Here is a 13,999-nt window from a genome sequence, read left to right as displayed (position 1 = left end):
TCTTCCTCGGGAAATAACAAAGGAGGTTCTGGTCAGTGGAACCCACTTTGTCCTGGGTTTTCTTGTGACTATCAGGGCATATCATGCCTCTTATTGGAAAATGGGGCTCACCTTATTATTGCAAGCGTTGGAACATGGTCTGCCACCTCCTCTCATGTTTGTGGAAAGACTACCAGGTTTTGCATCAATCATATGCCATATATTAGTTCAGGACAACAAACTGGCAGCCCTGTTCCATTAAAGGATCATAATTCCTTTGAGTGCACTGCCACTAGCCTTTGAGGGATGTTGAGTTGTGGTATAGCCAGGCCTGCCTAGGACTGGTGTATGTGGCCAGCAGCATCTGCAAGGATGCTTTATCACCCACCATCCTATTGCCCTGGTGACACTTCCCTAGTACTCACAGGCAGTGGACCACAGTGCGTCCCTCCCTCCCGTCATACTGCTCCTGCCACTTCTCCAGTCGTCGGACCACTTTGAGCAGAGAGCGCTTGGAGGGGGGCGTGTCCCGGTAGGCAGGCCAGCCAATGTACTGGAGGTGCTGGACTATACGATAACCGTCCTGTGGCTGAGAATAGAGAGGCTGTTAGGGCTGTTCTGGTGGGGATGCCTGGGGACACGCACCTTGCAGATACCCTGGGGACTGCAGCATCATAGTGGAAGACAGACCAAGCGGGATCTAAGCCATGTCCTCATGGGGAGAGTCCCCATGACTACTTCTATTCCTTCGTGCACACAGACTCTCTTGCCGTGACTGCCCTGACCCCCTTTTGTACCTAAAAAACTCCTACTCAGCCTTCAAAACCCAATTTAAATGTCCCTTTCTTTAGGAAAGCCTTCCCTGACTGTTGGGCGGAGTTCTTTCTCCCTGAGGCTCATGTGCCAGAACATGTCTCACTTTCTCAATAGACAATGAACTCTGAGCTGAGGGGCAGGGGAGGTGCTGAGCTCCTTTCATCCTGGGCCCCAAGTAGTGACCAAAACTGTGTTAGCAACCATTTCATAGATTGCTAATCTGCCCCTCCCACCCACTACTCTGCTCAGCCAGTGAATATCCTCATGGAAGTAAGTAATCACTTTTCATCTAGGTGTTGGCAGTGCCTGGCCCAAAGCTTATGGGATCCAATCAAAGGCTGCATCAACTCATGCCAGTACAGAGACACAGTGGGGAAGATCTAATGTCTAAGAAGTTTTGTCTACACGGCAGCAAGTGTGTCAGGAAACAGGCAGATGGCAAGTTGGATGTCGCTCGTTGCATCTCTATGTGTTGAAGTCATTGCTGAGTCTGGAGCCGGAATCAGCACAGGCATCACTTCCTCAAGGAAGAAATCATCAGGAGAGCACAACACAGACTCTTGGCTGGCTCAGCGGGATCCTCTCTCAGCAGCCTCCATCTGTCCTGGGGAGGAGGGGCTCAGCAAGCAATGGTGGCCGTGTACTTACCCGGGCCATGTTACAGATGCGGAATATTCTGTGGATGATGTCCTCGTCGATGTCTGCGGAGACGAACTCCACCTGGATGGGCCCGTAGCACCCGGAGGTCTTCTCAGGCCAGTACTGCATACAGAACTGGGATAAGGAAAGAGGTCACAAAAGGAGGTCAAAGGCAAGAGGGTGGGTATCAAAGTCTCATGTATCAACAAGCTTTTCTTTCTTTTCTTTTTCTTTTTTTTTTTTTGAGATGGAGTATCACTCTTGTTTTCTCGTTGCCCAACCTGGAATGCAGTGGCACAATCTCGGCTCATTGCAACTTCTGCTTCCCAGGTTCAAGTGATTCTCCTGTCTCAGCCTCCTGAGTAGCTGGGATTATAGGCGCCTGCCACCATGCCTGGCTATTTTTAGTAAAGATGGGGTTTTGCCATGTTGGCCAGGCTAGTCTTGAACTCATGACCTCGAGTGATCCACCCGTCTGAGCCTCCCAGAGTGCTAGGATTATAGGTGTGAGCCACTGCGCCCAGCCATCACCAAGCTTTTCTTATGGCTGGCAGGACACATTGACCAGAAAGGTAGAGTATTATGTAGGAAATTAGATTCAGTTTCCCCTTTAGGGACCAGCCACCCACTTTTTCTGGTGTTGAAATATCAAGGCTTTGAGCACAGAAACACTGGGCTTACAAATCTTTGCTATGCTGATTTCAAACCATTTGTTAGGTTTGCTGAACCTGAGTTTCCTCATCTGTAAAATGGGGAGAATAATATCTACCTCTAAGCCCTGCTGTCAGGATTAGATAGAACATGCTAAAGAAAGGGCAAGTACAATCTAGTTTTCTTTTCACCATGCAAATCATGGCAAAATCTTCCTCATTCCAGGAAAACCTTCATAGGGTTCATTCATGATCAGGTCAGAAATAGTATAAAAAATATAGGGGTTTGACCTCAGGCAGCCTTGGTCCAAATCTGGGCTCTGGTGTTTACTAGCTGTGTAGCCCAGGCCTCAGTTTTCTCATAGGTATAGTAGGGATAATTATGCTTACTTTGCACCGAAAGTTAATGTCACATGGTGCTAACAGATCTTGCCTGTGATTTTTTCTATTTATCTGGAATTGGAAATTAGAACCTACAGCTGAGAGCAAAAGGCAATGATTGACCTTCAGTTTAAGACAGTGGTTCTCAGTTGGAGGCTGTTTTGTTTCCCAGGGGACATCTGGCAATGTCTGAAGACATTTTGATTGTCACACCTGGGGGTTGCTATGGGCATTTAGTGAGGAGAGGATGCTACTAAACATCCTGCAATGCACAGATTAGCTCCCCTCGAGAGTTATGTGGCCCCAAATATCCATACTGCAGAGACTGAGAAAACCTAGTATAAGATCTTTTTTTTTGAGATGGAGTCTCTGTTACCCAGGCTGGAGTGCAGTGGTGTTATCTCGGCTCGCTGCAACCTCTGCCTCCCGGGTTCAAGCGATTCTCCTGCCTCAGCCTCCCAAGTAGTTGGGACTACAGGCATGTGTGATCATACTGGCTTTTTTTTTTTTTTTTTTTTTTTTTTGTATTTTTAGTAGAGACAGAGTTTCACCGTGTTAGCCAGGATGGTCTTGATCTCCTGACCTCATGATCTGCCCACCTTGGCCTGCCAAAGTGCTGGGATTACAGGTGTGAGCCACCACACCTGGCCATAAATTATTCTTTAAGCTTCAGGGGTCATTGAGAAGAAGAGGTGGAGGCTGGGTGTGGTGGCTCACGCCTGTAATCCCAGCATTTTGGGAGGCCAAGGTGGGTGGATCATGAGGTCAGGAGTTCAAGACCAGCTTGGCCAAGATGGTGAAATCCTGTCTCTACTAAAAATACAAAAATAAGCCAGGCATGGTGTCAGGCACCTGTAATCCTAGCTACTCAGGAGGCTGAGGCAGGAGAATCACTTGAACCCAGGAGACAGAGGTTGCAGTGGGTTGAGATCATGCCACTGCACTCCAGCCTGGGCAACAGAGCAAGACTCCATCTAAAAAAAAAAAAAAAAAAGGATACCTTGCTGCTTGTACCTTTGTCTCTGTTGAGCCACTAGATAACTTTAGTTGAGGAGAGAATGTTGTGGTAGGGGGTGGGGTGTGTAGCTGCAGAGAAGAGCAAGGCATGCTCCCTCCAGTTCCTGGTTCCCAAGGGGCACAGAGATGGACCCTGCCTAGGTCTGCAGGTCCCATTGCTGGGGTACAGAGGAGAGTCAAGATTGGGGCTGCAGGCTCACTGGCTCACTGAGGACCATGCCAACATGAAGAAAGAGGCCATGTGTTAGACCCTTCATTGGGGGGTTGCCCTGAAGATATAGCCAAGATTCACAAAGACAGACCCCCCAAGGCTTCTGAGAGCAGTTTGGGATTGAGTCTCATCGGGGGGCCTGGGTTCAGGCTACCCCAAGCTTGCAAATAGGGGGCTAGATTGACAGAAGTGACCCATACCCCTACAGATGCAGGGTTTTCATTGAAAGGGGTGCTTGCTCTCTACTTTGTGGCTGAAGAACAGCCATCTCACCCTGAGAAGTCACATGTGAAAATATCTTCATTCTTTTCTTCCTCTAGAACTAGAATTATAAGGGAAGAGCAGTGAGCAGGAAGGATGTAGGAGATGGAAACTCATGTTTCCCACCTTCTTAGCTGTGGATACCCCAAGTTCTAGCTTAGGAACATTCACCTTATAGCAGCAGCTGGCATACTATTGCCCACAGACCAACCCAGCCAGCTGCATATTTTTGCATATAAAACTTTGCTGAAACACAGCTACACTTATTCATTTATGTATTGTCCACAATTGCTTTCATGCTTCACCCACAGAGTTGGGTAGTTGTAACAAAGACCATATAGCCTGCAAATCCTGAAATATTTCCTATCTGGCTCTTTACAGAAAAAGTTTGGCAACCCCTGCTTTATAGGGTTGTTCTGAGGATAAAGGACATAATTCATGTAAATAAAGCCCTTACACAGTGCCAGGCATGGAATAAGCATTTACTAAATTCCAGTGATTCATACCATTATTGAACCCATCAGTACTCAACAAAAATAATAATGGTAATAGCTATCATATATAAATTTGAAGGATTCTTCTTATCACCCCTGATAAATAGCATAAGTATGCAAGGTTAAGCTTCAGAATGCAATGATGCCTTGCTTTCCTGGCACCTCCACTGGGGGTTAACCAAGCATAGTGAGAAAGGAGCTCTGAGTGTGTGTGTGTGTATGTGTGTGTTGTCGGGGTGCTGGTCACAGAGGCCTCCATGGCTGGACAACCATCTGCTGAGCTGTACAATAATGACAAATCCACAATTTGAACTTCATTTCTCTTTGCCATTGGCTCTTCCGCCTTGCAACCTTCACAGTAATGAGAGACTGGTACAAATAGGTCTATGGTTGGTCAGAGAAACCAGAATTAATCAGAACTGCCCATTAAAAAAATAATTGCCTTTATCACCTGCACTGAATTTAGCGTTCCCAGAGTTTGGCTGTGATCCTGACATGAGGTACATGGATCCAAATCAGGGAAAGCCTATTATCCCCAATATCTTCAGTCTGGAGAGAATGTGGAATGATTTGTCTCTTTTAATAAGATTTCCAGACCAATTTCTCAAGCTAATAGATTCTACTATGCCTCAAACAAGACTCCTATATTTCGGGACCCTTCTCTGCATTCGATTTTCTGGGTCACTCTCTCATAATGCCCAGAGGGCTGGGGAAGGTTGCAGGCTTTTCCAATCCTTAATCAGAGTCATCCTTTCACTTGGGCGCCCTAATTTGTGAGACTACAGCAGCAGCAGGGTGGGTGACATTCAGAAGGGTGATGTGCTGGCATATGTGGTGTTTGAGCTGCTAGGGATCATCAGGGTCTCTCTCTGCAGCCCAGGACATTGCATATACTCTAGACATGGGAAATAAGAGAAAGAAAGCAGAGAGGCCACGTTTTCTCTTCCCACTGACCCTTTGGGGCTCAGAAATGATTCTCATCAACAAGAAATATCCTCTGTGGTTTAGCTCAAGACTGTCCTGGTGTTCAAGTGCTGTGGCTGCACCTGAATGGATGCCACCATTTTGGTTTGCTTATGTTGTATAGCAAAAGGTGGGAAAATGCATTGGGGTTTCTGGATTCCAATCCTGGCTCCATCACTTTCTAGTTGAATGGCTTGGCTACATCTCTTAGCTTTTCCAGTTTTTTATGAGTGGCTGTGAATTTTAATGTCTACTTAGCATAGGGATCTGTACCTAGCAAGCACTCAATAAATGTAAGCTGTGATTATTAGGCAGTATGGGGGAGGGTTCCTCAAAACAAGATGGATAAATAGAAGATTTTTTTCTCCACTTAGTAGCTCTTATGAAAATTTCTCTTTAGGATAATACCCAAAGGACTGCCCTTGTGAAAATTCTGGATCAGCCAGCTTGGGGTAGCTGTGAAGATGAGTAGCATCCTAGATATGTGATACTGCATGCCAAAAAACAGAGATCTGTAGGTTGCTCTGATGAGCTGAATGACCCAGAAGATAAAAGAGGAAGGTTGGGATCATTGTAGAACCAATGAGGTATAAAAGGCAACTCAATGTGTCACATAACCCTGCTCCTAACCTCTAGAATATTCCATACATTCCTAATAGCATGTAAAATGCATACTGTGCATGTATTTCTTGCAGAAACCAGCAAGGAACTGAGCTTGGCTCCCTGGCTCACATAGACATGGAACAGAGATCACAAATGTGAGTGGAGGAGCCAGACTTTTCATATAAGCACATAAGCATCTGCGATTTATACAACTCCTTGGGAGGGAAAGCTTATGGTTTCTTAAGGCTCTGGAAATGTGAATTCTAGGAAGCCTACTTGCTTCTTTAAGATCATGAGAACCTAGCTGACCTGAAAGCCACACTTAACACTCAATGCAACCTTGGCATTTTCCTCCTTAGATGGAAAACTTGTGAAGTTGGCTGATCCAAGAATAGATTCAAATTCTTCAGCCAAGAGTCTAGACCAACTGACTTTTTCCACCTCGTTGCCTAGTAAGTACTCTCTCCTACCCTTTCTTTTGTAGTGGTCTGAGCGTGAAAGGTGAAGGGAGGGCTTTACCACTGCAGATACATACAGGTAGTGGCGATGAACACACCGGGAGAGGAAGTCAGTCCACTTGTTAATGATTTAGAAATAATCATGCTTCTTCCAAAAAAACAGAGGGGACTTTTGATGTCTTTTGTCAGAACAAGTTAAACCAAGCAAAATTGTGAAGCCTGTGTGGACAGCCCTGGAACAGCTGCCATACATTATTCCACGTAGTGCTCTCCATAGTTGTTTGGACCATGAAAAGATGTCCTTGGGGGGTGTAAGTTCACGCGTGATATATAACAAATACAGAGGTAGCCTCATGCGTTAAACATGTTTTTCTTGCTGAGGGAATCAGAAAACTGGTTAGTCACTGGAATAAACATGCTCTGATGAATTGAATGAAAACTAGCATATGGGTCTATTTTTGGAATAAACATTTTTAGAGCATATTTCAGTACACCTTAGTTATGCCTTTCTTTAATTAAAAATACTTTGATAAAATGGAAAGACCAAGTAATATCATAGTGTTAGAAATGAAGGACTCTATTTATTAAGGCCCCTGTGACCCAGAGTGAAGAAATCGATCCCAGGTCACCTAAAGGTGAAATGAATTTTTTTTTTTTTTTTTTTTTTGAGACGGAGTCTCGCTCTGTCGCCCAGGCTGGAGTGCAGTGGCTGGATCTCAGCTCACTGCAAGCTCCGCCTCCCAGGTTTACGCCATTCTCCTGCCTCAGCCTCCCGAGTAGCTGGGACTACAGGCCCCCGCCACCTCGCCTGACTAGTTTTTTGTATTTTTTAGTAGAGACGGGATTTCACTGTGTTAGCCAGGATGGTCTCGATCTCCTGACCTCGTGATCCGCCCGTCTTGGCTTCCCAAAGTGCTGGGATTACAGGCCTGAGCCACCGCGCCCGGCCTGAATTGGTATTTTAAAGAGAGAAATGTAAGTTTCCTGAATTGGTTTTAAAATTTGACATCAGTGATTATAAAATTGGCTTTGATACTATGTCCAGTTAAGGAAGTCAGACTGTGAGTGAAGGCATAAAGAAGACAGGGACAGGGACAGGGAAACAGAGAGAGGGAGAGAGAGGGATCGATTGATCAAAGCACATTCACACATCTCTCCTCAGTGTATCCTCCCAATAGTCCCGTGAAGTTCCGTAATGCAATCTCCATGTAGTGGGTGGAAACTTACTCTTAATAACAGCTGCATCAGAATTTGTTTCTGGGAAGGAAGGGTTGGAGTTTAGGAATATACCTACAGAAGAGTCTTGGGGACGGGAGGCAAGGCTCAGAGCAGGTTTTAGAAAGAGGTACTAAGGAGATGGCTGGATTTTGCAGCTTAAGAAAGGAACAGCTTTTGGGGAGAGGATGGGAGAGGGAGGTATGGGAGAGGAGGTAAACAGGGGAAGAAAATGGTTTGGGCAACAGGGTCAGGGGAAGACGTGTTACTGCTAGCGAGGGTCGAGTAGGCAAGATGGGGCTTCAGAACGAGGATGTGTGATGTTCAACTTTAAGTCATGGGCATTGATGGGATCTGAAGCTCATATTCCTCCGACTAAAGCCTCAGCTGAAACTTGGAAGTGAACATGAGAATACGACCCCCTCAGAATTATCAGAAATATTGGGGATGGACTGTGGGTTTTCCCACAGGATAGGGAGTAGGGAACAGAGCAAATTTTATTTAAATCTTCAAAGACAGAGTGAACTTGGCTAACATCTAGGTTATAATTAACCAAGGATAACATTAAGACTTGGAGAAAGTAAAGGACCTGGCTCAGGGCAACACAGTGAGTAAGTACCAAGGCTGCAATTTGAACTCAGGTCTCTTGACCCCAGACTTGTTATTTTACTGTTACCCCTACCATTCTGGTGGGGACAGAGACAGAGACACAGCCCCTTGCAAAGTCAGATCTGAGGCTGGCTGAGATGCAAGTTGGGTATTTTGCATACTTTGCTGGTGTGTTAGGCTGTGTTTTCACAAGCTCAGACTGAAAATGGGGATATTAGGAGTTGCTATTTGCCCTAGAGGCACAATGGCAGCAAGGGACATCTCTGAAATAGCACCCTGCTTTTCTCCTGGGAGAATGAGGAGCTTGCCTCTCTCACTTCCATAGGAATCCATCACAGCCCCCATTATCCTTGCACTCAGGCACCCTCACCTTTCCAAAAGGCTTTGCATCCCTGATCTCTCGACTTTCCACAGTGGGAGCCTCAGAACTGAGCAACTCAGCCTTTATATAAGTTATGGGCTCTTACTTGTTTTAAAGTAAAGAAACATCCCTGTATGCACCATACACCAGGTGCCATAGCACATTCATAGGTCTCAGGGGTTAGGATGTGGACACCTTTGGTGGGGCCATGATTCTGGCCACCATACAGCCCTACCCTGTGGCTGGTGTGGAGGATCCCCTGAGCTCTCTAAACAGTATGGTGAGTGTGGCATGACTGCAAGGAGGGCTTCTTTCTGATGTCTGGTCTCCATGGACTCTGGCCTATCCATAAAGACCACAAAGATGGAAAAGGTCTTGTCAATGCTGTTGGATGTGGTTGAAAATGTTCTTTCTGCTGCGTCTGAGAAGTGACAGCATGCTTTGCTGGCTGGCGTGGTTCTAGGATTTTACCCCACAAATCTGACCACAGACATTTGGAGTCCTAAAGAGTTAGAAAAATCTGTAAGGTTGAATGCAAAAGTTTGAAAGCCTTTATTTTGAGCCTTCATTGATCATAATTACCTTTGAACAGCAACCACTGCAGAGAATGAAAGAATATTTGGGGCTGATTGAGTGATAGTGTAAGATTCTGAGCAGGGGCAGATTTGGCCAGCAGTGTGGAAAAAAAAAAAAAAGGCCCTGTGAGAGATCACACCGTCTACTTATTTTGCTGCAACTTACAGGTAGCCCTGCCCAATCCCCAAAATACGCCCTTATGGTTCCCAGGCAAACCACAGGAGGTGGCATCGGTCCTCTCAGGAATGACCTAGCAATGCTGAGGTCCTAAGGCAGACCTGTCCATGTTACCAGGCTGGGCTAGCTTGGAGGCTGCCTTGGCATGAGCATGCAGGCAGACAGATGCTGATGCCACTTCAAAGAACCGCCCCTCCAGGTGCCGAGGGCGGCTTTTCTGATGCTCATGCTGTGTCATTGTTTATTTTCATAAGGCTCCCAGCTGCTGCGGTGATGATATTTATATCAATAAGTGCTCTATTCATCTGCCGGTTTCAGGGAATGCTTGCCAGCTGCATATGGCAGCCAACCTCAGGGTACTTCTGAGCCTGATGTTTTTGCATTTAGAATATCAGTTTTCAACTCTGTACCAACATCTGGGCCTGAAAGATTCTTCATTCACCCAGGACCTACCCTGAAAGGGGGAGCTATAGCCAATGACCTTGATCTTTGTTTCAAGGTTTTATATGTCCCAAAGTGAAGTTCTTTGAAAGTCGTCCTCTGTGCCTGAGCTCTGGTTTTGCAGAAAGGGATGTTGAAAAAGAGAAGAGCAAACAGTGTTTTGCAGGCCAGACTTCACACCCAGGCTCATGAGCTGAGTTTACTGTTTTATTTCTTCAGCCAAAAGCATAGGGTGGTGATGCCTTTGGACTCCAAAACTCCACAGGGAATGTTCCAGAACTCTGTTTTATGAGAATTCATTCATTTTTTATAGTTATCTCAGTTTCTAACCTTCTATTGCTCAGGCCCCAATCCTTGGAATTATCCTTCATTCCTCTTTTTTTTTTTGACAGGGTCTTACTTTGTCACCCTAGGCTAGAGTGCAGTGGTGTGATCACAGCTCTCTGCAGCTTTGATCTCCTAGGCTCAAGTAATCCTGCCTCAGCCTCCCAAGTAGCTAGGATTACAGGCATGGAGCACCATGCCCAGTTCATTTAAAATTATTTTGTAGGGCTGGGCGCAGTGGCTCATGCCTGTAATCCCAGCACTTTGGGAGGCCAAGATCAGCAGATCACCTGAGGTCAGGAGATTGAGACCAGTCTGGCCAACATTGTGAAACCCCGTCTCTACTAAAAATACAAAAATTATCTGGCTGTGGTGGCTCACGTCTGTAATCCCAGCTACTTGGGAGGCTGAGGCAGGAGAATTGCGTCAACCCAGGAGGTGGCAGTGAGTTGAGATCGCGCCACTGTACTCCAGCCTGGGCAACAGAGTGAGACTCCATCTCAAAAGAAAAAAATTATTTTGTAGAGACAGGGTGTTACTGTGTTGTCCAGGATGGTCTTTTACTTGTGGTCTCAAGTGATAAGTGCTAAGTAAGATTACAGGCACGCCTGGTCCTTGATTCCTCTTTCTCTCTCTTATTCCATAGTCAATCTATCTGGGTGTGTTGTTGGCTTTACCTTCAGAATCCACTCCATTGCTACCTTCCGGTTCAACCAACCTCACCTGCCACCTGCATTATCAGAGTAGTCTCTTGTCTGTTCTCTCTGCTTCCATTTCAGAAACCACTCTTCCCCATCCTTGCACCAACAATCTATTCTCAACACAGCAGCCAGAGGGATGCTTTTATTAAAAAAGGCAAATTATGTTGCTCCTCTGCTTCAAACATGTGCATGGCTCTCTGTTTCTCTGAGAATGAAAGCCCAAGTTCTTCTACGTCTTCCATGGCCCTCTGACTTCACCTTCCGCTGCTTTCCCCACAGTTGTGCTGCTCTGCCACTGCTCTGCCCATGGCCTTTGTGCTATTCCTCAAGGGCACCAGGTGCATGCCTGCCCTGCAGCCTGGGTGCAGGTGTTCCCTCTGCCTGCGATGCCCCCTGAGAGTCACATGGCTCACTCTCTCACCTCCTTCAGGTCTGTGTTCAAATGTTTTCTTCTCCATAGGGCCCACCTTGACAATCCTATTGCAGTGACATCCTATGTCCCAGATCCACCATTCTGATCTTTACTACCCTGTCCTCTTACCTTTTTCCAAACACTCGTGTCACCTTCTAACTTATAATTGAGCACATTAGAGAGTGTGTGTTGCTTATTATCTGTCTCCCCCTTTAGAATAGAAGTTGCATGAGAGATGAGAATTTTTTTTTTTATGCCTCTCTTTGTCTGTGTTGCTCAGTGATGCATTCCAAGCACCTAGAATAGCTTCCAGCAAATAGCAGATGCCCAACAAATATGGGTTGCCTGAATCAATGTGAATCAATGGACTCTCTCCGGAACATCTCTCACAGGCACATCCCAAGGTGCACTCAATTTCATCCCCTGCTCATCTGCTCTTCTCGCTGCCTTCCCCCACCTTCCTGCCTTTCATATTTTCACCAGTTATATCTCCGGATGCCTAATTGCCCAGACTCAACATCCTGCCATTTTCTGCAACTTTCCTTCTCATTCACCTCCCACCTGCACCCTCTCCCTAAACCTTGTGGACTTAAGTCTGGAAATGTTTTCATGATCAATTCCAATCCTCTCACCTCCTGGCCACTTCTGCAGTTCAGATAACTACCTTTATTTTCTGCATATTTGCAACATTCTCCTCCCCGGTCTCCTGGTTTGCACGTCTTTCCTCCAGCTTGTTACCTGCACTGATCCCCAGACCTGGCTTTCTTTTTATTCTTACCTTTTTTTTTTTTTTGCGTTTTTTAAATTTATTTTTTAAGAGATGGCGTCAGCCAGATGCAGTGGCTCACGCCTGTAATCCCAGCACTTTGGGAGGCCGAGGTAGGTGGAACACTTGTGATCAAGAGTTCGAGACCAGCCTGGCCAATATGGTGAAACTCCGTCTCTACTAAAAATACAAAAATTTGCCAGGCATGTTGGCACATGCCTGTAATCCCAGCTACATGGGAGGCTGAGGCATGAGAATCGCTCAAACCTGAGAGGCAGAGGTTGCAGTGAGCCAAGATTGCACCACTGCACTCCAGTCAGGATGACAGAGTAAGAGTCAGTCTCGAAAAAAAAAAAAGGGAGATGGGTTCTTGCACTGTCACCCAGGCTGGAATGCAGTGGCGGGATCATAGCTTACTTTAGCCTTGCAGTGCCCAAGCAATCCTCCTGCCTCAGCCTCCTGAGTAACTGGGACTGTAGACACACAGCACCATGCCTGGCTAATTTTTTTTTTTTTTTTGTAGAGACAGGGTCTCATGGGGTTGCCCAGGCTGGGCATGAACTCCTGGCCTCAAGCAGTCCTCCCGCCTTGGCCTCCCATAGTGCTGGGATTACAGGCATGAGCCACCATGCCCAGCCTCTAGACCCAGCTTTCTAACAGGAACCCTGGCTGTGTTATAACACTGTTGACTCTCCAGTGTTTCACCTTCCTGCACAGAAAGTATTTCTAACTGTGCTACTCCAAACTCCAGTGGTCCCATAAAGGACCAGGGGCACCAGGAGAAAATGAGAGAGCAGTGTGGGTGGAACCCCAGCCTCTGCCTATTGCTTCACCACGAGCAGCTCTTGGTCATTGCTGTTTCATACATTGGGCTTGCATGAAAGCTTTTATTCATAGAAAGGATTCTGTTGCTTAACAAAGCAAAAGTCTGATGCTTGCTATGCTGCCAACCAAGATCCAAGCTCCTTAGCCTGGCACAGGGAGCTCTCTGCAAGCTGGGCTCTGCTACATTTTTCAGCCTCACTACATTTGTCTCCTCCTGATATTCCCCTAAGCCCCAGCCACACTGGAACATAAACTGTTCTGCAAATAAGTCTACGTATATTCTTCCCCTGCCTCACCTTTGCCTGTGCTGTTCCCTCTGCCTGAAATGCCTTTTCCCAGTGAGTTCAGCCTCCATATACCTAAAGCTCCTATGCCTTCTTCAAGGCCAAAGTCATCTTCTTTTTGAAGTCTTCCCTAACCCTCTGGGCAGAATTAATTGCTCCCTGCTCCTGGCCAACACAGCACTTCGCTGCTGACCTCTATTATAACACAGCCACACGAGGTTGGGACAATTTGCTCATCTGTCTCTGGAGCAAGACCGTGAGCTTTTGCAGGGCTGAAACTATAGCTCGGGTCTGTTTAAAAATTTTTAAAATTCCCATCCAAGGCCTGCACAAGGCCAGCGCTCACACAGGAATGCGATGTTACTTTAAGTTTTATTCAAGGCAGTGAAAGGATAGATTTTTAAAAATCTGAAGGACCATTCTCACCTCTTCCACCCCAGAATGGCTGCCCTGGCATAGAGGTGCATTCACTGCCTTGAAGAAATCCAGAAACTGTCCCAAGATACATGTCCTGTGTCCTGAATATGGGGATATGCTATAGGCATGTGATACTAGGAGCTATCAGACCAGAGGGGCTAAGGCAGGAAGCCTGCCAGGACACGAAGGTCAATTGTGAGGAACTGGGGCTTGGTGAGGTGGTCAGTGGGTGAAGTGTCCAAGGTTCAAGTCCCAGGCTCTGTCTGCACAGGCTGCATTGCAGAAGGGGAAGGGAGGTGAGTGTGGCCGGGCATCTGGGTATTATTCAGGGCTGCAGGTGCTCAGTGCTGGGGGAGGCAGCCTCCTGGCTCTGCAAGATCTGTGTGCTTTGGAGCAAGACAATAATCAATGCTTGTGAG

At 46.5% G+C, this 13,999-nt stretch overlaps 2 protein-coding genes across 6 annotated transcripts in view; both read right to left on the bottom strand.

Annotated features, from left to right (window-relative positions):
* The window catches only part of PTPRT (protein tyrosine phosphatase receptor type T), an 820,910-nt gene that overhangs the window by 11,956 nt on the left and 794,955 nt on the right, over window positions 1-13,999 (bottom strand). For all 5 annotated transcript variants that reach the window (XM_050806436.1, XM_050806437.1, XM_050806434.1 and 2 more), the window contains 2 exons: window positions 1,444-1,569; window positions 405-568 (listed from right to left, as the gene is read on the bottom strand). In XM_050806436.1, coding sequence (XP_050662393.1) covers window positions 405-568; window positions 1,444-1,569 — 290 coding nt within the window. The remainder of the gene's footprint in view (window positions 1-404; window positions 569-1,443; window positions 1,570-13,999) is intronic.
* Window positions 1-13,999, bottom strand: part of CHD6 (chromodomain helicase DNA binding protein 6) — an 853,354-nt gene that overhangs the window by 658,008 nt on the left and 181,347 nt on the right. The gene's annotated exons all lie outside the window — the stretch shown is intronic.

Source organism: Macaca thibetana, chromosome 10 (genome assembly GCF_024542745.1).
Source record: "Macaca thibetana thibetana isolate TM-01 chromosome 10, ASM2454274v1, whole genome shotgun sequence".
Lineage (NCBI taxonomy): Eukaryota > Metazoa > Chordata > Mammalia > Primates > Cercopithecidae > Macaca > Macaca thibetana.
This window is presented reverse-complemented; position numbering and strand designations above follow the sequence as displayed.